Below are 25,690 nucleotides of genomic sequence, written 5' to 3' on the forward strand. Positions count from 1 at the left end.
CTTCCTTCCTTCCTTCCTTCCTTCCTTCCTTCCTTCCTTCCTTCCTTCCTTCCTTCCTTCCTTCCTCCCTTCCTCTCTCCTTTCCTTCTTCCCTTCCTCCCTCCCTTCCCTCCTCCCTCCTTCTCTATTGTTCAGGATCAGTCTAATAGGAACTCAATGTGTCTTTGAGTAAATCTGACTATTTCTCTTCAGAGTTTTATCAATACCTTCTATTTCTTTATCCATTATGAAAAAGAGAAACACATACAGATAGTGAAGGGAATGACAGATAGATAGACAGACAGAGGCACACATATAACAATAATAATACCTATTAATAAACTTTCTTCATGAAAAAATAGTTTCCATTCTAGAAGTCAGCTATGTGGCACAGGGAATAGATTTTTAGATTTAGGGTTAGGAAGGAATGAGCTCAAGCAGTCAAAAAGTTTTCTTGACATCAGGCAAGTCACTTATTTTTGCATCAGTTTCATCATCTATAAAATGGGGAGGATAGTAGCATCTGCCTTCCAAGATTATTATAAGGATCAAATGATATAATATTTATAAAGTGCTTAGCAGAGTGTCTGACACATAGTAAATATTTAATAAATGTTTATTTCCTTCTTCCCTCTCTCTCTTCCGTCCTTCCTTCCTTCCTTACCTTCCTTCTTTCCTTCCTTCTCTCCCTCCCTCTGTCTCTCTCTCCCTCCCTCCCTCCCTCTCTCTCTTCTTCACTCCTTTCCTTTTTCTTGCCCTCTCTTTCTCTGTCTCCCTTTTCCCCTCCTATAACCTTTCCTTTTTTTCCCCTCCCTTCCTACCTATGTTTCTTTCACCTTACCCTCCTTTCCTTCAATCTTCTGATAATGTGTCCGTAGACTTTAGTATACTGCTAAAGGTATCCTTGACATCCACAAAAAGGTTAGGAAGCTCTACTTAGCAACTTGTCCATAAGGAAATCTTAAAGGTTAACCTCTGAGGAAGATAGGGAAGAACAGGGTGGACTAATGAGATTTGCAGTAGATACACACAATTTTCACAGATGAAGAAACTGAGGTCTAAATAGGTTGCTGTTTAGTCAAAGTCATACAGGCAATAGGATGAGAAAGCTAGTCCACAAAACATCATCATCTGAAAACAAGTCTGACACTTTTTCTACTATCAATCTCCTTGTCCATAAAATTATATTTAGGAAAAACTCATCTTAGTCTACATAAAATTTATTTGGAAAAAGAAAAAAAGTAGTTAAGTAGATTAGAACAGGAGAAAGATAGGGAAAAGACAAAGGGTATTGATGCAGGATCACTGAAGAGTACTGGCCCTGGAATTAAGAAGATCTGAATTCAAATCTGGCCTCACACACTTTCTAACTGTGTAACTGTGGGAAAGTCATTTAACCCTCTGCTTCATCTGCAAAATGTTTGGAGACAGATATGGTAAACAATTTCAATATCTTTGTCAAGAAAACCTAAAATTGGGTCACAGAGTATTGGACACAACTGAAACAACTCAATAATAACAAAATGGTCCTACTAGGACTGGGATTGAGGACTAAATCTCATAATTTATCATCACAGTTTTGCAATTGTCAATAATATTTAACTAGTTTGTACCACTACCTATACTGATGATTTCCTTGATTATACCTTTTGTATTTACTTTTAAAGGATGATGACTTAGAAACAGATTTGAAAAAGCTTACCTCAAAACCATTGTTTCACTGGACAGAAGAGGAGCTGAAACAGTATGAGGCAATGTGTCTTGAACTCTCCTATAATTTCCAGGCATGTGTTCGGGATGGGTGGAATGGGAAGAGCCTTACTCACTGTGCCATTGCATATCTGTGATATATCATATTAGAGAGAATACTGGTGGTGTTCCGCCAAACAGAGGTTCCAGGTGGAAATTATCGATCATCATTAGCAATCTGTTTCTGGGATCCTTAGTATCTTATTAAGGTAAAGCCAGGTGGTAAATAGAAATTCTGGAAAGATTGATTTTAAATATTGGAAAGATTACAAATATGAAAGCCCTTCTCAATATGGGGAATAGAACAGACTCCCACAATTCCTTAAGTTACTGGCAATACAACTGATAACAAAGTATAGGGGGGATCTTAATTCTATAATTAAAATGAGAACAGTAAACTAGTCATTCAACTTAAATATTTTTTTGGGTCCATTTATCTATTTGTTCTGGAAAACTCTTGTGAGACCATTGTCTATAATACATGACAGTAGTCCCAGCATTTTATAAGTTCATCTATGAAATACCATCATGATTACTGATCTCTACCCCTGCAGAGTTGGTCACAACACTAGGAACTGGTTTAGACTGGAATTTTTCCATCTTACTCTTGAACATACATTGGCTAGTACATGAACTTTCTTTTGTTACCCACTCATTCATGACTAGATGGAAGAATGCTTTCTACCCAAATATTTAAGCCATTTCCTAAAGTTATTACAGATTTTATGAAACTTTTTTTTAGATCTATTAACTACCACAGTCATCTATAACACCCCCAAGCACCATATACCTTTTCTCACAGTGGCCACTAAAGTAGCAATATGCTATAGGATATGGTTGGAACTGAAAAAAAATTAGGAATGAAGTAGGGATGGCAGTGTGATATATGAAAGTAGTAATTTTTACCTGTCTTATTTAAGGCTATTTTCTCCTTAACTAAACAATGAGAACATATAGTTTTCTCCTGTTCTTAGACACAGAATAAGCCCTTAGATATTCGTGCTTTATTCATGAATTTAGTTCACAGCCTACAAGTTGATTAAGTTCATTTCTGATGCTCAGGTTTCAACACATTTCATTTTTTAGCTCATTTGGCAGAGCATTAGAGTTATCTATTGAATGGTTAAAAGAAGAGCTGAAATAATATAAAAAAACTAGGTTTTGTACCATCTTATTATTTGCCCAAAACTTTTCCAAGTTCTCTGCTATGTGTAATATCCTGGAGATGGTGGTATAGTTAATGAACTAAATTATTTTTCTTTGGCATGTTTCCTTATCTGAAGTTATGCAAAGGATCTGTGAGATTTGGCAACTTAAGGAACTCTCAGAATGCTGGTTATGGCGATGGTGGTAGTTGGGTTGGAAAAGAGCGTCCGTTTTCTCTTCTATATCTTGAGTTATAATTGGAGAACTTCCCTTATCACTAAAGACTACATTCATATATGACTTGCTAGAGAAGTCTTAAGCATTTAGCTTAAATTAATTAAGCTAAAGCATTTAAAGATTAAATAAACTGTTCAGATTTGTGTAGATAGTATATGGAAGAGGGGATTTCAATTCAGGTCATTCCTCCCCTCTAAGGATGTCTTATAGGTATCAGGAATATTATGTATCTATATGTTATTAATTATCTTTAATTAAATTGTTATTAATAATTAATTAATTAAATGTATGTATGGACATATATGTGTTTGGTTGTCAGTATATTATTACACATATACACAAATATAAGCTGTTTAAGAACAGAGACTTTTTTCCTTTTTTTAAAAAAAATATTACTGGTACTTATTAAAGCATCTGACACATAGCATATGCTTAATAAATATATGTTGATTAATTTTAATTCTAATCTCAGTCTTCTATTTACTAACTTATGCTACCTTTATAATAAGGAATAGTGACTCTTTTTTAATTTAAATCTGAAGGAACTTGAGTCCAAGTCTCAAGATGCAATGAGCTCTGAAGAGGACCTAGGAATCCATCAATGCACCTATTTTTGCCACATTCCCATCCAGACATCCTCTAAGAGGCATTGCCAAGAGAGGAATCGATGTCCCCAGGAGTTAAAAACAGGTGGTACAAATTCCCAGGACCCTCCTTTGAAACAGATGAAGATAATGAACTCTACTGGACATCTAGCTTATGAAGAAACTCCTGGTAAAATAGGTTCATATTTATCATCAAATAATCAAGAAGAAGACTACTCTAGGAGGGAAGCCCCCAACACCCAGGCATCCTTCATAGAACCTCCTTGGGGTGCAGAAATGTATTCCTGTTCAAATAAGAATGCTGTTCTTTCCAGCTCCATCATGATTGATGAAACATCAGAAACTGTGTCTAAGTTTCTGGAGAGGCACCCCATGGATATTCCCTTCCATAATCCTTACATTTACATAGCCAAAGCTGAAGGAACCAAATCTGTGCCAGGTTTCAAAGTGTTAGCATTTCCAGATGTCTGGGGTCACCACTCACCACCCTTTCCCCAGTCCATGTTGGAACGTAAATGTGGAATTCAAAGGTGATGCTACTTTTCTTTTTGTTACCTAATTATTTTGGGATCTTCTGAATAAAATTCACATGCATCTATGGGTTAACACTCTTTTTTGTAGTATGAATCATACTGATCAAGGGACAGAGTTAAGAAATCAGAAATATCACTGAAATCTTGGTTTAATTTCTCATTCATTTCAACATGCTGTGCTAATATCCAGATAATCATAATCAAATGGAGAATTCCTCTCCACTCCCACCAAAGCCATCTATATAATGTTAATATTAGGAAGTGAGAATTTTTTTTTCTGACTTTGGGGAGAAACATATAGTGATGTAGACATATGGTGATGATAATAGAAATAGCTTATTGAATAATTGAGCTCTTTTGAACACCTTATGATATAGCTAATTCTTTCTTGCTAGCACTGACTGGCTGGCTACATTGTCTATCATAGAGATGGAGATAATGAGTCATGTATAACCTGATGGGGAAGTATAGGTTGGATGGGTTATAAAATATTTAATCTAGAGATCATTTGCCATGGAATCATTGAAAGAGAGCTAGAAGAGATCTTAGAGGATCTGAAGTTATATAAATTTGGAATTTGAGACTCAGAAGGAACCATTGCAGCCATCATGTCCGATCCCCATACAAAAGAACTCCCCAGGTTAACATACTTAACACATGGTTATCTAATTTATCATCTAATGTCTTCCCAAAATTTTACAAATGAAGAAACTGAGACTCTAGAGATCTTATAGAAAAAGAGATTCATATGGAGTGACTGAAGGTTTATATAGATATTAAATGGCAAGACCAGGATTTAAACCTCTAGTTAAGGACCATGTCTCATTTCATTGGAAAAAAAATGAGATCCTCCACCAAGAGCTTCCTATTCTTATTTCCTTCTCATCTCCTACTACTTATATATCTCTAGTCATTACTTAATCTTTTATCAGGATCTCCCTTGAAAAAGTGACCTTTCACCTTGTCAAGGCAAAACGCTTTATGTGAACAAGTTTTTCCACTGTATCTTGTCTCCAGCTGATTGCTCCGTTAGCATTCCAGGCCTTCACTTATCATCAATTTTTGCCTAATTGGTGATTCCTCACTTCCTACAATTGTACTAATATCTCTCCTATCCTCAAAAACTTTCATTTGATCTCTCCATTCTCACTAGTCATTGTTCAATATCTCTTCTCTCTTTTATTGCTAAATTCTAAGAGAAGGCTGACTATAAGTAATGGTTCCATTTCTTTTCCTCTCACTTTCTTCTTAACTTGTTAGTTTAGCATCTGACCTTATCATTCAGCTATAACTAATCTCTTCAAAGTTACCAATGATCTATTAATTGCCAAATCTAATGGCCTCCCCCCTCCCCAATACAACTCTCATCCTTGCTGACTTTTTTGCATGCTTTGACAGTACTGATCACCCTTTTCTTCAAACTCCATTCTCTCTAGGTTTCCATGACACTATTTTTGTCCTCTTTTTATTCCAATCTCTATTATCACTTATTCTCAGTTTCAGATGAATCTTCTTCTAGGTCATGCTAGAATAACAGTGGGTATTCCGAAGGTCTCTGTCCTGAGTAGTTTTCTTTTCTTCATCTATTTTATGTCACTTGATGACCTTATCAGTCTTCATCCATTCAATTATCCTCTCTATGCTGATGATTCTTAGATCAGTTTAATCCAACTCTAACCTGGCTCCTAATCTCCAATTTTGCATCTTTAATTGTCTATTAGACACCTGCAACCAATGATTTAAAAAATGCTTTCTCCCTGGAAGGAAAGCTATGGCAGTTAGAGACAGAATACTAAAAACCAAAGCTATCTATCACTTTACCAACAAAAGTCTATATGGTCAAAGCTGTGGTCTTTCCATTAGCAATATGTGATTGTGACAGTTGTACTATAAAGAAAGGTGAGTACTACAGAGTCTAGACTTTAGAATTGTGATATTAGAGAAGACTTTTAAGAGTCTCTTGGACACCAAGAAGATCAAGTCAGTCAATATTTGAAATTAAGTCAGACTACTCAATGGAAGGCCAAATACTGAAACTGAAGCTTAAATACCTTGGCAACATGATGCAAAGACAGGACTAATTGGAAAAGACTCTGATGTTGGCAAAGACTGAAGGAAAAAGAAAAAGGAGATGGCAGAGAATGACATGGATAGATACTGCCATGGAAATAATGAACACGAACTTGGACAGACTTTGATGAATGGTGGAGAAAGGAAAGGTTTGTATGCTGTGGTCCATAGGGTCACAAAGAGTCAGATATGACTGACTGAAAAACAAGAATAAACTGGATATCTCACAGAAATCTTAGATTAAACATGGCCGAAAACTGAAGTAATTATATTTCACCTCAAATTCTCTGCTTCTTTGAACATCCTTATTAATGTAAAGGCACCATTATCCTCCCACTCTCTTAAGCTCACAACCTAGATGCCCTTTTTGATTTCCTACTGTTTTTCACTACCCAACCTCTTCCCCATCCAATATGTTGTCACATTCTATTGGTCTTTACTTCTAAAATATGTCTTATATACATTTCCTTTTCTTCCTTGACACTGCTACCATTTTGGTGCAGACTTTCATCTTCTGGATTATTGTAATAACCCGATTATTTCTCTTTCTGCTTCAAGTCTTTATCCATTCCAATCCAACCTTCACTGAGCTAAGTACAGATCTGATCATGTCAACTTCCCTCCAAACCCCATTCAGTAAACTCCAGTGGTTCCTCCATTCCCATCAAATTATTTTAAAGGGGGAAACATTGCAAACATTATGAATTGCGATTGCATAGTTAGCATTCTGGTGTTCCATTGCTGGGAAATGTAATTTCTCCCCTGTATTTAAAATGTCTTAGCTAAAGGTACCCTTGTATATGCATGAGGCAGGGAAATGGAGCCTCCCTAAACACTCAGTGTATATCCATTGCAGTTGCCACTGCCAGGTTTTGCTTAACTTCTTTCCCCCAAGTTATAGTTTCAAATGAGCTTTTTATGCCCAGTGGCATCATTTTCTGGTTTTACACTTCTAAATTAAAGTTTTTCACAGTGCATATTTCAAGACATTAAGTAATTGTTGCACAGACCTTTGAATGATACACTCTTCAAAAGTTCAGGTCTTCATGAGGTGAGTTACCTCTGATTTACACTGTTTCTACTCTCTTTTCTTACTTCCTCCAACTCCAGTCACCATCATATCCATAACCTCTCTGATCAGAGGAATAATTTTGTTTACCTTCTTGCTGCCTGTTGGATCTTGATCACAATTAACTCCCCCTTGCCCCTTAAGACTTTTGTCTTTGTCCAGCAGCAGTTGCTGTTGGAAAGGTTGATGACTATTTTTGTGGTGATAGGTCACCCACCAAACAAGATTTATCATGCACCTATTTGTGACAGGGGCAATAGGACATGCAAAGAATACTGAAGTGTGCACCCTGTCCTCTTGAGCTTGTAGGGTAAAAAAAAAAGACACACACAAAAACACAGGCACAGATAAAGGGTAAATTGAAAGTTTAAAAGTGCAATGAGAAAAGTATAAACATAAAGCTTTGCAGTTCAAAAGAGGCTAAGATTACATTCATACTGGGAGATTAGGGAAAGCTTTATGAAAGAGATGACATTTAAGACAGGTCATTAAGAACAGGTTGGGATTAGATAAGCAGAGCTGGAAAGTAAAGTTCCAAGGTAGAGGCAAAGGTATAAGCTAATGATTATTATGATGATGATGGCTGACATTTATAAAGCTCTTAAAGGTTTGAAAATCCTTAATGTACATGATCTCATTGGATCCTTAAAACAACCCACTGAGGCAGTAGCTATTGCCACTTTCATTTTACAGATGAGAACATTGAGGTTTGAAAAGTATAAATGACTTAGCTACAGTTACACTGTTAAAAAATGCCCAACTGGAAATTTGAGCCTCAATCACTCTGATAATAGGCCCATGCTCTATATTGCATAAATAGTTCCATTTGACTGCAACATAGGATAAGAATTTTCGTAGGAGATGTGACTAAAAAAAGGATTAATCTTGTAGCCTTTTTAATGCCAGATAAAGTAATTTGAACTGACTCTGTAAGCAGTAGGAAATCATGGAAGGTTTTTGAGCAAGGAAATGGGATATGAGGCATGATCAAAACTATGGTTTAGGAAATTTAATCTAGTAGCAACACATACTATGTGTGATGAACCACAGAGAGATACTTGTTGAAGCTATTATAATAATTTAAGTAAGAAGGAAAAAAGCTAGATTAGGAGCCTTATAGTACGAATGAGGAGAATGCAAAAGATATATTATACATGTAGAATTTCTTGGTTTCAGTAGTTAATTAGCTTTTTTGAGGGAAAAGTGAGTAAAGGGATGAGTCAGAGGCAACACTGGAGTTTCCAGCCTTGATGGCACCAAGGACATTGGTACCAGGGACAGAAATAGAGAATTCCTGCAGGAACAGAATTTATGGAGGGAGGTAATGAGTTCAATTTAGACATATTGGTTTTGCTGGGGAGATATAAAAGTTTACATTTCCAGGATATACTTGAAGCCTGTCTTGTCAATGAAACACAGTTCAAGAATAAAATAATGAGCTAATATATCTTTGTAGAAGATGAGAAGAGAAAGAAAGGAATTTTGTTTTAAAGATGGGGATTTTAACCATTGACTAATACAGGATATTGAGTGGGTTGGATCATGTTTTTAAAACAGCCTTGCATATCTTAACTTGGCTAATATGGCTGTTTCATCACTGTGAAAGAAATTTAAGCAAGAGCTTAGAAAAGATAATATTAAAATTACCTTGGACTGATAGATCTGGCCAGAAATCAGAAGGAGAAAGGTTTGTCTTTAGCTAAATCGACAGATTAAAATGAGGAAAACTTTCACATCAGAGCAGAACAAAAATAACAATAATTTCTAAATGAAAGTGAATACAGATATCTGAAGTCAGTGGAGTGGAGACCAGAATATTTCCTTAACAGCTTTTCAGTTTCATCAGCAAAAAATGTTCTCAAGGATGAAGATTCCTAGGACACATCCTACTTCTACTTTTGGCTATAGACTCTGAATTTATGATTTTTTTTCTCCATTTAGGGCAAAAATAGTTGAAGATATCCAGCGGTTCATCCAGCCAGACAAGGTGATTGGCAGAGTTGTCTTCAGTTTAGATGAGCCTTGGTAGGTAACTTATACATTGAAGACACAGTGTTATGACTTTTGATTTCACACACACACACACACACACACACACACACACACACACTATAAGAAATCTTACTTTAGGATCAATGAGCAAACTAAGCAAGGAGAAAATACTGATTACTGATCATGGAAATGGGTTCTTAGGATTAAAAATAAGAACAGTAAAGACATGCATGTATATGAGCTATTTATTTTGCTTTCAGGTTCTTGCAAAGCACTGATGCATCTGAATGCTTAAGATTCTTCTCTGGATTTGAGTCAGGAAACCTGAGGAAGGCCATCCAAGTGAGACAGTGAGTAAATAGGAGTGAGAGGAGGGTCCAGCATGTAATAGCTTTGCTATTAAAGGTGGGGGCTTGTCATGGATTTAGATTATAGATTAAGTGCAACAAGTAACTTCTTTTTACTCATGAGTTAAGTGAGGACTGTGGATATGAAATAATTTGCCCAGAATTCTCTCAGAAGCACAAAAATCCTAAATTCAAGAAAGAAAGATTGAATATGAAAGAGGAGTCCAAAATGGAATGAAGTCAAAACAGAATCAAACTGTATTATCAAAGGAACAAATAGCTTTAGAATTAGGAGACGCAGTTTTGCAATTAATTTACAGTGAGACCTTAGTTAAGTAACTTTACTTCTGTGGGCCTTATTTTCCCTACCTACAAAATGAAGATGTTAGATTAAATGATCTATAAGAGTACTAAGACCTCTAGAAGTCTGTTTCTCTTAACAAATGTATTACTTCCCTTAAAGGTAAAGAGAAATAGTCATTATAGCCAACATTACTTAGTACCTGGAAGTTTACTATAATGCACTCCGATGTGATTTAGTACTTTATACAACTCGAGTATTTGGTAGATCTCTTGCATTTTTAATCTTTAGGGACATAATAGAACCTTTAGAGATCTTTCTGCACTGCCCGGCTTAATAGGGAGAGGATCCAGAGAGTTTATAAATAAGTCCTCCTGTTGGGGAATGGGAGTGGAACTTTCATTACTCAACTAGCAAGGGTGAGGACCTCATTTCAGCACCTCCCAAGGGATTAGAAATAACTTTTGGACCTGAAGCCACTAATTACTCTGTGTCATTGAATCCATCTGACAAAACAGTTCCTCATTACCACTGATCACCTTTGTAGGTGGTGTCAGTTCCTTACTTCAGTATCTGATCAGAGTATTTATCATCCCTTAAATGCTCTCTTCAAGCTGCAGCTCATGTGCCACCTCCTAAACAAGACTTTTCCTTTATATCCACTTGCTATTTGCATCCTCTCTCTCAAATTACTTTGTAGTTATTTGGTAATATATTTTATATTGATTTATTAGTATAAATGTATATGAAATTTATGAAACAAAGGCAGAGGTGCAATTTTCTCTTAATAATAATGATACTTAATAACTCACATTTATACAATTCTTTAAAATTTTTAAAGAACCTCAAGTCTTGTAAGGTAAAGAATATTAATATTATTATTTGATCATCAAGTTCAGTGAGATTAAGTGATTTACCTGTAGTTAGAGACCTTTCAAATGAAAGATACAGGATTCAAAATGAGATCCTTCTTGATCCTAAGCCTAAATTGCTTTCTATCACCTGGAAAATATGACTAGTTGGAGAATATTTACATAGACTTAAATATTATATTTCATGATTTGTAACTCATATATGTTTCTTTTTTTTATTGGTTACTCTATTTTTTCTTCCCTTTCCCCCACCTACTTCTAACTCTACATAGAAAAAAGTTGGCATCTAGATATTCACTTTCATGTATCATGCACATGACTCCTAATTGGTTAGTTTTTTAACAAGAACTAGGTGTTGATAAAAATGAAGCTTTGGATTTGTTCCTATAAACTTTGCTCTCTTCCATGACTGTAGACCTCCATTCTCATTTGAAACATTTGAACGTATCATAAAACAGTAGTATTGCCATAGGGGAGAGTAGATAAGGACATAGATGGGTCAGTACACTGTTCTTGCAAGAACAAGTCAAAATACTGCCTAAATATTGGGTCAATAACATTCTTTGCAATAGGTGGTAAAGTGGATAGAACTTTGGACTTGGCATAAATAAGACTTGATTTGACTCTTGCCTTGAACACTTATCCCTGTGATTCTTGGCAACTTATTTAATTTCTCCTGATCTTAGTTTCCTCAGGTGTTGTATCCTATGGCTTCTAAGGTCTCTCTTATTTCTAGATCAGTGATTCTACGAGTAGGAGTAAATAGTAGAGGGTAATGCTTTGCAGTTCAAATGAAAGAGATACTAGCATTGTTAAATCAACTTTGAAGTAGGCAAGGTTTGTAAAACTATCTAGTCTGAGACCCTCCCCAAACAAGGCTGTGAGATCATGTTCCTTAGCTCATCAACATGACATCCCATGTCTTGCTTTCCAGATTTGAGTATGATTTATTGATTAATGCTGATGTGAACTGTGCCCAGCACCAGCAGTGGTTCTATTTCAAGGTGAGCGGCATGAAGGCTGCTGTGCCCTACCGCTTCAATGTCATCAATTGTGAGAAGGTCAACAGCCAGTTCAATTACGGTATGAGTTTTTTGGGAAAAGTACACACCTATTGAGTGAAATGACCAGTGTAGTTTTTTGTGTGTTTAGACTGAAACTAAAATGTATATATCCTTGGTTTTAAAAGGGTTTAGATCAGGACTATCCATTTGGGTCAATACTTGGGTATCAAATTAGTGTCTGAGGTATGAACTGATTCTCTGGAAGGGAAACCAGGAAGCTCTGATATTACCACAGGCAGTCAGAATGTCCATGTAGGGGATAATGCCAGGACTTCCCCTCTCCTTTTCTTTCCCTATCATTGTCAGGTAAGTAGACAGTTTCTGTTCCCAGATCCAATAAATATAACGATAAAGGAGGTATGCCATGATATCAGTGAGCTACACAATCTTATTGGCGCCATCCTTTTAGGGAGTTGGAAAAACACAAAGGAAAGACAGATTCCCTTGAATAGAATAGAAAGGAGACAAAACTTATGCTTGCAAAACCATATATTTTAACCCTTGTGGTAATGATTGAGATTTAACTGGAATCTCATATGTACATTGTCATCAGAGATGACTAGGAGCATTGTCTTATATGACATATGTGTCATATAACATGCTATAATACAGATTCTCATGTAGTATGGAATACACATTTGCCCAAAACTCTGTTGACTTTCCTAATTCCAGACTAAATAAAAAAGATGTATTCCAGATGAAGTACAGTTCCTGAAGGATTCTAATATATAGAAGTAACTTATTAATTAAGTACACCAGTAACAAAAATAACAATACAAAAATAGTGACTTTTACAAATGTTGGTCCTTATAACTTGCATCATTTACTAGATAGCAGAAAAGTTATAGGGATCCAGAAAAGTTACCAAACGAATCATTATTGGAGACAAACATATAACTTAGGATTCTATCCTTTGAGAAGTTTTTTTTTTTAATTTTAATATATTGCTATTGGGAGGGAGAGAAATAAATTATTTTGTTGAAACAGATGATGAAACCTGTGTGAAAAGAGAGAAGTATGGATATCAACTTTCTCTTCCCTTTTTTCCCTTCTGGGAAAAAAAAAGTCCTATCACCTGAACTTGCCTTTGTTTTGTGTAGGGATGCAGCCGACCATGTATTCAGTGAAGGAGGCTCTCCAGGGCAGGCCTCATTGGGTTCGGGTGGGCTATGATATCTGTTATTACAAGTAAGTGCATCATTAGTATAACCTTTGGTTGCCCTTCCATTCCCTCCCCCATTCCCTGCTTAACCGTATTGATGCCCATAACCTTCAGTTGCCAATACTCATCTGCTAAATTTGCTGCAAATCATTCAAAACTACAAATCTTCTGTCATTGAGTGGAATAAATGGACAAGATGTGTAGACATAGATTTTAAATAACATTAAGTACCTGGCATGTAGTAGGTGTTGAATAAATGTTTATGGTTGATTGAGGAATGCTTTATTTTGATTAGTGCCACTTACTATTTTCATACTTAAATTATATAATATCACCATTGTTATCTTGTTTGTATCTTGCCAGTTTGTTGAGATTTTAAGCATTCATAAACAACTTTTTATAATCTTCGATCCCATCAAATAGCATGAATTTTTGCAATGTTTGTATTGAGCTAGACCACATGAATTGGAGTTATATTTATTTCCTATCATTCAGTAGACTTTCACTATTGCTTATATAATTAGACAGAGGACACAGCACACACTTAAATTTTCTTACAATCAAAAAAGTCCTATGAAAATCAAACTAAATGGAAATGACAGGATAGACAGAAATATATTTTATCATTGCTGAGGCTCATTGCCTGTGTCTGATGGAGATACTGATTTCTTTTGGACTCTGAGGTCATGGACTAATGCTTATTTCATGGTTGGGTTAATGTAAATAAACCTTTTTTTTTTTTTCCCATTGTGGGCACAGAGACTAAAACAAAACATCAAACAAAACCAATAAGGCTCTCTGGAAGTCAGACTGCAATTAGTGCCAAAGATTAAGTTTTAAGCTTGACAGCAGTATTTAGCTAAATAATCTAAGTAATTATATATATATATATATATATATATATATATATATATATATATATATATATATATATATACATTGCTACAATTGATGAATACTCATCAACAGATGAATATTCAGACAACCTCCAGCATGCTCATTAAGTCTATAGACCCAACAAGAGGAGATTAACTTTGATAGAAACAGAAGGGTAAGGACACTGATTGGCCAGTCACATTTATCAAGTACAGTGATTGTAGAATTGGTTTTCAAGTACTTAACGACAACCTGGAATTAGTTAAAACCTTCAAGTAGATGAACTGGTGAGGTATTAGTCATAATAGCTGGGATGTTTTTATTGTATTTTTATTTTATTTAATTATTATATAATACATCCCAGTAATTTTTTTAAAAGGGCAGATGGAAATGCATTGAAATCTTAACTACACACTTCTGTACTCCATTCTTTGACTCTTCTTTGAGTCAAATTTGAATGGAATGCTGTCATTGAATTATTTGTAAAATAAACTATATTATACCCTTTTTTTACCTCAAAACCATATCCTAATATCCAATGATAATTCTTTCATGGTCCAAGTATCATAGCATTTCTAACAAATATAGGGTTATTGATATGGAGTATTCAGGTCAATTAAAGTAAAGTAGAAAACCTACCAGCTAATGTAAAATCAATACAAAGTATAGGTATGTGATACTTCCACAGGAAGATTTTGAAATCTTGTACTTGAGCCTTAAAAAGTGAAAGATGACATATGTTCTCCTGTGAAAACAACAACCAGGAAAAATCATCAGTGAAAATGATCTTTTGAAAAGTTGCTTTTTCCTCCACTTTAGGCCTACGACTAACAAAGAGCTTGTATTAACACTTTGCACCTTCATCCAATAACCTGTACCCTTGCCAGAAGGCTGTTCCTCTTGGAGTAGTTGCAAAAGGGGGAGGCTCATGGGAATGTGGTTCTTGCAGTGGGGAGGAGGGAGAGGAAGCTCAATCTGGAACACAGGCTGCCTAAGGGATGCCAACATTAATAGCTTTTAATGTCATTAACAAGACAATTGTTCTGTGATTAAAGAGCAACTCAGGGGTAAGATGAAAACCATGAATGTGTAATGTAATTCATATTCATGTTCCAGACCTGAGATGAGTGGATACAATTGTTATATTGTAATATCATTTGTTTTACAATTATTCATTAAATTATGTTAACATATTTGCAATAATTGGCAATATTCTGATCTAATAAAAAGATTGATATGCTGATCTCTGTTCACCTCCAGATTAGTCCCATCTATTTAGGGATGAATGAATATGCCTTTTTGCTCCTATTATATTTACGAAGGATAACTCTCCTAATTTTCTTTTTGAGTTTGCCCAAGAGGTTATTTTGCTCCTCTCCAAGCTATTTTTCTCCCATGGCATTGCTTCTGGACAACATTTTATACTTTAAGTGACTATTACACCGTGCCTTCCAATGCTTGGGTAGTTTACTTGGATGATACTGTTATCATCTCTGATCTAGAGCTCCACTGTACAAATATGCTTGCCTCATAAAAAAAGGTATTTTTTTCAGTTTGCCATTTGCCTCCAGTGCTTCCCTGTGCAGATACAAAAGATGGAAGGGGGGAGGAAATTCTGAGTTTCTTTCCTTATGTATCACCTTCCAAGTTGTGAATGGGAACTTGGAAGAGGTCCCATCTCTTTTAGCCTGGAGAGGATGATCACTGTGAACTGTAAAAGACATTTGAAAGGAAAAACAATGAAAGGGATTTTTTGAGAGGAAGAATAGGAAAGGTCAAACCCATTCAGTCTTACTGCTCAGAGAAGTAAGTATCGAACATTTTAGCCTTCACTTTCCACAAGTTTGCTTCTCCTACTGACATACATATAGTCTCATCCCTTTTCATGTTCTCCCAGCTCTGATGTAAAGTCATTTCAGTGCTGAAGGACAGTGGGAGGGAAATGGTGTGCTGAGTGGTTATGTAATACACAATGGCTGATCTCTTCTGACATTTATCTTCACTCGTGAGGGGAGATAGCATAGCTCACTCATGAAGATGGATGTCATACAAGTACTCTGCCATCATGTATCCTTCTGATATATCTCAAGAGAGAGATTTTAAGTTATATATAATATTAGAAATACTGCTGCCAGAGGGAAGCTTGGTGGCTGCTATTCTGGTTTATTAGATCCTGTTAAGTGACATGATACACCTTGTTAAATGAAGTCATAGTTATTCTAAGATTATCTAATTCACTCTTATAGCATTTGCTTATTTCATGCACATATTCACATACACAAACACATGCAAATACATCCCAATAATTTTTTAAAAAGGAAAGATGGCAATGCATTAAAATCATCATAACTACATTCTTGTGTACTCCATACTTTGACTCTTTTTTAAACACATGACTGATTCAGAAAATGGAAAAACAAAAGGAAGCCTAGAGCTACATAAATATTAGTTAGATTGATTATAGGCCATCATTGATCAAAGCTGGCCCACATAAGCTGATGCAAATCCATCAACAGATATAATTTTCATAAATCTTTCTCATCTAAGATGGTAAAAAAAGTTAATTTGATGGCATCAGTGACATTATATATCATATCTGAGAGGTCATTTCCCCCCAGTCTATAAACACTCTCAAATAATTCCTTAGATTCTTTTTTATATACCATCTGATTTTTTTCCATATTCTCAACACCCAAGTGCCTGTGCAAATTTGTCTGACTTTTTAATAAGGACACTATTGCTTCTTGTAACATACACCGAAGCTGCACAGAGCAGTTCAGCCATAATCCTAATGATTTGGACTGGTCAAAAACCTCTTTAATTTCACTTTTTAGAGTATACAGATACTAAAATCATGAACTCTTACAATCCTAAGGACCACAGAAGTTCTTGAAAGTAATATACACCTAAGAAGATTCTTCTCTACAAGAGTACTTGTAATTGTCACCTAGCTTTCATTAGAAGGCCTCCAGAGAAATGGAAGTCATTCCCTTCTGTACCAGTCCATTTGATTTTTAATTTTGTTTCTAATATTTAGATTAATTTTGCCTCTTTACATTTTCTACCCATCTGCCCTATTTCAGCCTCCTGATGCTAAACAAGGTCATTCTAATCTTTCTTTTTATAAGTCAATCTTTTAAATACTTAAGACACTACCCCATCCTCCTCGAGTCTTCTTTTCTCCTGACCAGACAGACAACCCTAAAGCATGATACTGTGTTATCTCAGCATCCTTTTCACATGCTTAAATTTGTGAAAGTTTTTCTGATAACATCGTGTTACCACTTGCTCAAAATACTTCAAAAATGCCCTTATCAAAGCAGAAACAGGGCATTTTCACTATCCGTGTTTTGTTTATCACTCATTTGTTTATACAAAGACATCATTGCCTTCATGGGTTTTCATGATGCACTAATATTGTGCTTTGAACTCGGGGCTAGTGAATTAATGTGTAAAAGGTCCATAACATAGGCATTAAACATTAGAGAACACAACTTGTTCATATAGTCTCACTGTAAACTGAGCAAGTATGATGGCAGGAAAACAAATATAAGAAGAGGAAGCTCTGGAGAGACTTTTTAGAGCATATGAAAATGAAAAATTTTCCTAGAGGTTGATTTAGTTCCAGGATAGTTTCTGCTCACACTGCAGTCAGGATAAGCCCTCCCATGGTGAAGCCAGGAGTTTGTCTGGGGTTCAGCCAGAGTTTAAACTTGAGCCTGAGTGTAATTGAAACTGCTTCAAGCAGCCACCCCAGGCTAAAATCAGCACTTAGTGGGGATTCTGTCTTTCTACAGAGACCCTGGAAAGTTGGCTTTTCATTGGTGCATGGGCTGCTGTGGGGCACTGGTTCTGAATTTCCCACACCAAGAAATCTGACACTGAGCTCCTGATTTGTGTGGTGGAAAATATGTTAAGAATAGAAGATACCTGGGAGACAGCTGAGTTTAGTACAACTGTTTGTCAGCTCCAGCTGCTAGCTATGAATCAAAATATACAGACCTTGTCTCTGATGTTTATAGGTAAGGAGGAATAATACAAAGGTCTACACAGGAGGAGTTGAGTGGCTACTCCATAATCTGATTGGCTGCCACTGGCTCATTTTCCTCCAATAAACTATAAGCAGTGCCAGAAGATGTAATTGACAGCAGGTTCTCTGCTGGATGTAAAGTCTATGTAAGTTAGAAATGGAATAATAATATATTTACAAGCATGCATGAGTTCAGAGCAACCATCTGCTTCCTTATGTGCTTTCTAATAACTTAAGTATTAGCTTTTAGAATGACTGCAGAATTTTGGGTTTATTTGGGAAAAGTAAAACCAATTAGGTATAAGGATCCAGATGGTACAATGGGCGAACATACTCACTTTTAAAGTTTTCACTTGTGGGTCTCTGCCTGTGATCACAAGGGAAACAGAGATTGTTCGTTTGCTATGAGGAAACAATACAAAATATTCACCCTGAGACTTACTCTGATGCAGCCTTATCCCTTCTCTTTGCCAAAATAACCAGGGATTAACCAGGGATAGAGGTTAGTACTGGGATGCACCACAGCAAGTGAATTTTGAAAAACCTACATTGATCTTTAAAAGTACTGTCTGTGATATCTATCTCTAGCTTCAGACACTACAATTCAAAATAGTTTAAGAAATGGGCACGTAGTTTTGTTTGTTTCGTATGTGTGTGTGTGTGTGTGTGAGAGAGAGAGAGAGAGAGAGAGAGAGAAGAGACGAGAGAGAGAGAGAGAGAGAGGGAGAGAGAGAGATGAGAGAGAGAGAGAGAGAGAGAGGACAGGAGAGAGAGACAGAGAGAGTAGAGAGAGAGACAGAGAGAAGAGAGAGAGAGAGAGAGAGACAGAGAGAGAGACAGAGACAGAAAGAGACAGAAGAGAGAGAGACAGAGAGAAGAGAGAGACAGAGACAGAGACAGAGAGAGAGAGAGACAGAGACAGAGAAGACGAGAGAAGAGACAGAGAGAGAGAGACAGAGAGAGACAGAGACAGAAGAGAGAAGAGAGAGACGAGACGTAGAGAGGAGGAGAGACGAGAGAGAGAGAGAGAGAGAGAGAGAGAGACAGACAGAGACAGAGTCAGAGGGGCTGGAAAGCCAACTTTTTCCTAAGAAATGATAAGAATAATTATATACTTTTTTTTCTACCTCCTCTTTCTTAGATAAAACCAAAATTCCCAATGTAACATAAATAAATAATCCAATATTAAACCTTAAAAGGCAGAACTACATCTTTGATTGTCCTTGTATTTTAATGTAGTTGAGCTAATGGCATTTGCAAAGAAATCTTGCCCAATAGGCACAGTCAGTCTTTGAAGACTAGGTAAGGGACAAATGGGTTCATTGTCAGGGAATATTGTTAAAAAATCACTTCTGGCCATAATTGACTTTGTGCTGCTTTCTACAATATCAGAACTGGTTCCTTTCACAAAAGAAAATGTTCATTCCAGTTCTTTTAGTTATTCTTTCTGGAAGTCAAATCACTCACAAATGAGAAGAAAAATCTTCTAAACCCTCTTGAAGGATTGGGAGAAAAGCCTCCCTATATGGCTAGAAGGAAACTCTTTTCTTGGCCCTGCTTGTGAAACTCAGACTTTATCCTATAAATCTTCCCTGTAGAGTAGGATTACTAGTCATCCATTACATTTCCTGTGGGCCAGATTTCATATTAGTCAGTTAGATAACTATACAGTCTTCATTTTCAGATGCTCTTTGAGAGACCCATGATATTAAAAAAATATCATTTCAGGGATAGATGAACTAGCCTGGAAATTTGATTTGCTTTCTAGTCTCAGTTCTGATCTTAGACATTTCCCATCTCAGGGCTTAATTTCCCACTTTTAAATCCAACAATGACTGATCTCATCATCCTCATGTTGTGATGGTAAAATACTTTTCCAGAGTGGTGCAAAGCATCCAAGCAATGTTCACTCATCTTAGTGTAGCTCAAGGACCTTATTGAGAGTCTTTCTTTTTTTCTCAACCATTCATTCTTTTCTTGTCTTTTTTTTCCAGAAATAATTATCGTCAGAATTCAGCTGCTTCAGGAGCTCCTGGAAAGTGCCATTATACACTCACCTTTTCCATTACATTTCCTCATAATGAAGATGTCTGTTACTTGGCTTACCATTACCCATACACCTATACAGCTCTTATGGTAATACTGCCCCTTCCTCTTTTGTTATGCTAATGGAATTTACATAGTACTAAAATTATTGAGATGGAGATGTTTCTGTTACCATATTTAGACATAACACTGATATATACCACATAAAAACTGGTGATTCCCTATGCCAAATACATATTGTGGCATCTGAGGTTCACAGACTTTATTTGGGAAACAGAAAAATTGAATAGGGTGGGAAAATGTATTATACATATAGTAAAAATAACTCATATGTATCTATAGCAGTATAAGATTTATTATTAGGATAACTGTGGAGTACTAGTATATTATCATTATTATTGTTAATAGTAATAGTCTATAAATGACTGAGATAAGGAACTCCTGATAAGAAAATCCTCAACTTTCCAATTCAGATCAGCAACTACTTGTAACATGCATTCTGAGAGAGTGGAAAGTGTCCAGGGACATTTAGAGGCTTAAGTGATTTGCCTGTAGTTCCACAGGCAAGGACTGAGTTGCAAGTTCTTTTAACACTGAGACTAGCATTCTTTCCACTATAGCAAGCTGTATGGTTTATTAAATTCCACTTTTACAGATGAGAAGACTCAGGGTCAAACCGGTTAAGAGGCTTTTCCAAGGTCACACATTTATTTGGTGCTCAGACCTGCATCTAGGCTTTTAGATTCCAAGCTTGATTTTCTTTGCATCATGACATGTAGGGCAGAATAACTGTAAATGAAACATGGAGTCCAACAGAGGGAGGCCTAGACAAAGAATTATTACATCTGAGCTGTTTTCCTGAATCTACCACTGATGAGAAAGAAACTTGATAACACTTCCTGACCACTTAAAACATATTGCTGTTTCTTCATCTGAAAAATAGGACTAATCATCTCTGCTCCCAGCTACATCCTAGATCTTTTGAGGATTAATAAGTATCTTCTGCAAAGTACTTTGATCTCCTGTGTTAAAGCAAAATGTCATTAGAATATTAATGATTATACTTATATCATATATGTATATATTACAATTTAAAGTAATGAGTTTCTTATTTTGAAACTGTGATAAAAAGAAGAAAAAAAAAAGAAGCAACTCCTATAATTAAAAAGTCATGCCTGCAATACCTAACATACTATTAGCATTTAATAGTTGATTAACAAATGTTTCTTGAACCAAGTTAGTGGAAATTAAGATATCCCCATATATGAGGAAGCAACCTCATTATTCACCTTCAACTCTATTGTGTTGTGTGGTTCTGTGGAAAGAATACTGGTTCTAAAGTTAAAGGATTTGTCCTCAAATCTTGCTTTTGACATTTATTGCTTTTGTGATGTTATGCAAATCACCTTATCTTCATGATCTTTGTTTTCTTCATCTTTAGGAAGTAGAGGATAGATTATTTCCATGATGCATTCCCTGTTAAATTACAACAGGCATTAAGATTGTACTAACCGTATCAGTAACAGTTTTTGTACAATAAAACTATAATATAAAACATGTATTGATAATGTTTAAATTTGTGATCTCCCTTATGATCATTACTTTGAGATAACAAAATTTATAATTTCCTTCAGTAGTTGTTTTGACCTCTACCTTCCTGAAATGTTGACTCTAACCATTCTCAAGTAAAAGGAAAGTAATTGATGTGTTCAAAGATTCTGAGTGTGGAATCACTGAAATTGAGCATTAATCTCTGTTCTGCTATCTCCTATGTGAAACTTCATATTTGGAGGCTTAGTTTCCTCACCTATAAAATAAAAGGTTTGGATTAGATGATTTCCAAGATTTTATAGCTGGACTAAATTTTCTGTAAAGTCTTTTATAGCATTAACTTCCATGATGATCTGATCATATGTATAATATTTTGGGCTCTTTTTTGGAATAAATGCACAATGTTCATTACTTTGATCATTTCACATCATATAGAATCTTGTATATTATTGAGATCCCAACTGGTATCAAATTAAACAATCTTAGACATGGAGAACATGGGTGATGGAATTAGCCTTTAGAAATTGTGTAGTCTAATCCCATCTTTTTAGAATTATCCTAAGGATAGAAATTTTAAAGTAGAAACTGGATGGAATGTTGTAGACCAAATTCATGTTTTGAATAGGGATTGAATTAGATGACCTCTGGCAATATTTTCAACTTTAATCACCCATGAAACAGAGTCCCAGATAAGTTAAGTGACTTATTTAAGAACACATGGGTAGTCAACAGGTTGAAAATTGTCTTTCTAACTTCCAATAAAGTGATCTTTATAAGATTGGTTCATAAAGTTTTTGGTCTCAGGACTGAATTCTAAAAAAATAATGAGGGCCCCCCAAAGTTTTTGTTTATGTGGGTTTTATATATTGATAAATACTATATTAGCAATTTAAAAATCAGTGTCATTAATGAAAAAAGATATTGACATTGCAATAGGAGAAAAAGGGTTTCAAGGCATCCCCAAGTATCCTTGGATCAACTTTTGAAAATTGTTGCTCTACATTATTATATCATGCTGCCTCAAAAATCAAGTAAGGTGATAAAATGCTACCTTCCTCGAATGGACAAATTTCTCGAACTATTGTTTAATTTCTTCTATGTGTTTCAGCTTGTCAGTTCAGTAGTCCATGGAATAACAGTTTAAACCCTTCAAAATCCCTTTTAATGAGTACCTATAGTTACCATTTAATCTGTCTGATTAGATGGACATTTCTCAAGTCTGAATTAGAGTGATCAGTCAGTCTCTTTTATCTATATCTCTAATTCAGTAGATTCTATTCTGTGAAGAAATCCATTTTCTCACAGTCATTTTAATTCCATTCCCAAAGCCCCTTTGCTGCATTTTTTAAAGATTATCACAGATGTCTAAGAGGCTAACTTGGGGCCAAAAATCCCTCTGGTCACACCCCAACACTACTACCCTCACTAACTACTTAACCTGAGCCTCAGGGACCCAATTATCTACTCCAACCTCTGGGGAATATAGAGTGAACTCATTTTAAAAACTGACAAGTAGTTCAGAATCTACTTTTGTTATAAGGAGAGCAACCCAATCTGCAGGGGAGGCCATGAGCATGGAAAGCAGGAAACCTCCACATTGTAGATTATGTGGAGTCCTTGTTATTCTGAATCTCTGCAGCTCATCATTTTGGCACTTTAATTTAAAATGAATGACTCTTGCAGGCCAGAAATTATGGCAAGTGAGAAGGATGGGTTTGAGAAGACAAATCAAGAGAAGGGTGCTTGCCATTGTTTTACCTGTTTAAATTAAATAGAGCAAGAAATAAGATGAGTCTCTTCAAGGCAGATATATCTTATATACCCCATAATATATATAGGCATAAGATCTGCATTTCCAATGGCTTTTTTGAATCCTCTAGTTTTAAATGAGTCAAAAAATTGGGGCCTCTGTGACTTCTGAGAAACATTTTCTCCAATCATGGTCAGAATGAAAATATATCTGGAATGCACATTAGTCATTTTTATTTTTGGATATGTTCACAAGAGAAATCTTTTTTCTTCCAACAGATCAGTGATAAATTAAATGTGATTGATACCCCAAGGGCAGAATTGACTCTCTGATACTTGGGAGTTTTGGTAAGGGTGGAAAATATACTTCCACAAGGAATTCACAATTTTTAAATCTCTCAAATAATGTAGTATATGTTTAATAATTGCAGACATTTTTTATAGCAATGGATATATGTCTGGGAATATTTTCTCAATGTGACTGTAACATTACAGCTCTTTTATTATTTGTTTTTTTAATAAGAGAAATAATTAGAAATAATAATCTCAGATGTGTGCAGATGATGATATTGGACAATTGTCAAAATTATCATTGACATTAATGCTAAAGTAAGAGAAGTTATAAAATTCATTGATTATAATCAACCTTATAACTATTTAAATGTTTAATGATGAAATAATAAAGTACTCAGTAACATATTGATTAGTTTAGGAAACTTCTTGAAGTAACCAGATTTATCAGTTGAAATTTTAGCCCCAAGATGTAATTTCTTTATATATTGTAGAGGCAGGGAAATGGAATTTGTAGCTAAACCTAATATTGTCCATTAGAGTAGGAGTAAAAAAGTGATCAGATGAAGTATCCATATGTTAGTGTCCATAAACCCTCCCCCAAAGGTAAAAGTAGAATTTTTCAATAGCCTCTTTATACCCACTGTGATATATGGAATTGAGACTTGGAACACCCCTAAATCCAAAGAAGAGAAATCATGAGGGTAGGAGAGAAACAAAACACCACATGTGTAACATTTTTATGCAAGACCACAGAACATACAAGGGACTGAAAAAGTATCAAATAGGAAATGTTTGGACATACATGGACTCAGGGATGCAATAGGCAAATTTTATAAGATTTTAAAATAGCCACCAACTATATAATAGAATGTTGGAAGGCATTCCACAAGTCATCCAGACCAATCAATTTGTGGGCAGAAAATCTAAAACTCTAAAAATCCATATTTGGCCATTGCCAAAAGAAGAAAAAGACAGACCACTAAAAGAGAGGAAGATTTTGTTAGTTTTAAGAATTTGGATAAAAGTGAGATAAAAGACAGTGAAATAATTTTTTCTTATTAATTTAAAAAATCTTTGAAGAGAACAGGCTTCTTAAAGAATTGAGGATTTTTAGTGAGCATGTCACATGTGATAATGATATGATAGGAGGATAATCTCTGTTTAAGAAGGAGAACCTCAAGGAAAGACTATAGAAGATACTACTGTATCCAAATTACTTAACTTCTTTCCCAGGTGCTTTTCTACCATACACTGGAAAATATCTCTAAAGGCCAAATCCTTAAGATGATGATCCTTCCATTATTCTTTCTGATGTTCTTCTTCCTTTGGAGCACAAAAATAATCTGCTTAATTTTCAAAAGATATTCATCCACTCCATTTTAGCTATATTCAGATATGTTATATAATTGACTTGGCATTCATTACTCATGGTGGTTTACTTTCATGTTTAATAACTTGAAAATTATTTTTTCCAATGACAATGTCCTATAATTTCATCTATCTCTATTACATACTCCTCCCTGATCCATTCTTAGCCTCATTATCTCTGCCTTTAAATATTTGCCAGGATATTATCCATGTTCTACATATACTCTCCTTGGTTCCTAATTTTGATTTTTTAGCAAATCATTCTCTCTCATCTTGAATTTTTTGCTCCTTTATCTCATCACCACTGAGGCATTTCTTCTTTCTCATCTTGATGCACTCATTTTGGAGTTCTTCAATTTCTCCACTTGCCACTCTATTCAGGTGTGTGTGTGTGTGTGTGTGTGTGATCTTCTGTTGTTGACAAGGAATTAAAAAATTTCATCCCCAGTTTAGCAAAGAATTTGGTACATAGTACATATTTGATAAATGTTTATTGACTATTGATCACTTATCCCAAACCCTAACTCTGAATATGCCTACCCTATGCATCCTACCAAGGAAATAATTGATAAAACTAGAGAAAGCACATATTTTGTTATCTCATCTCAACAGGTAATCTCAATAACTATTCCTTAAAGGATCCTTTTACC

The 25,690-nt window shown here is 35.4% G+C and overlaps 1 protein-coding gene across 1 annotated transcript in view; it reads left to right on the plus strand.

The window, feature by feature from the left end:
* The window catches only part of AGBL1 (AGBL carboxypeptidase 1), a 1,143,822-nt gene that overhangs the window by 213,107 nt on the left and 905,025 nt on the right, over window positions 1-25,690 (plus strand). Inside the window, exons 10-16 of the mRNA XM_074285224.1 lie at window positions 1,647-1,763; window positions 3,654-4,246; window positions 9,330-9,413; window positions 9,641-9,730; window positions 11,835-11,983; window positions 13,065-13,152; window positions 20,027-20,168. Of these exons, the coding sequence (XP_074141325.1) occupies window positions 1,647-1,763; window positions 3,654-4,246; window positions 9,330-9,413; window positions 9,641-9,730; window positions 11,835-11,983; window positions 13,065-13,152; window positions 20,027-20,168 (1,263 nt within the window). The remainder of the gene's footprint in view (window positions 1-1,646; window positions 1,764-3,653; window positions 4,247-9,329; window positions 9,414-9,640; window positions 9,731-11,834; window positions 11,984-13,064; window positions 13,153-20,026; window positions 20,169-25,690) is intronic.

Source organism: Sminthopsis crassicaudata, chromosome 2, assembly GCF_048593235.1.
Source record: "Sminthopsis crassicaudata isolate SCR6 chromosome 2, ASM4859323v1, whole genome shotgun sequence".
Lineage (NCBI taxonomy): Eukaryota > Metazoa > Chordata > Mammalia > Dasyuromorphia > Dasyuridae > Sminthopsis > Sminthopsis crassicaudata.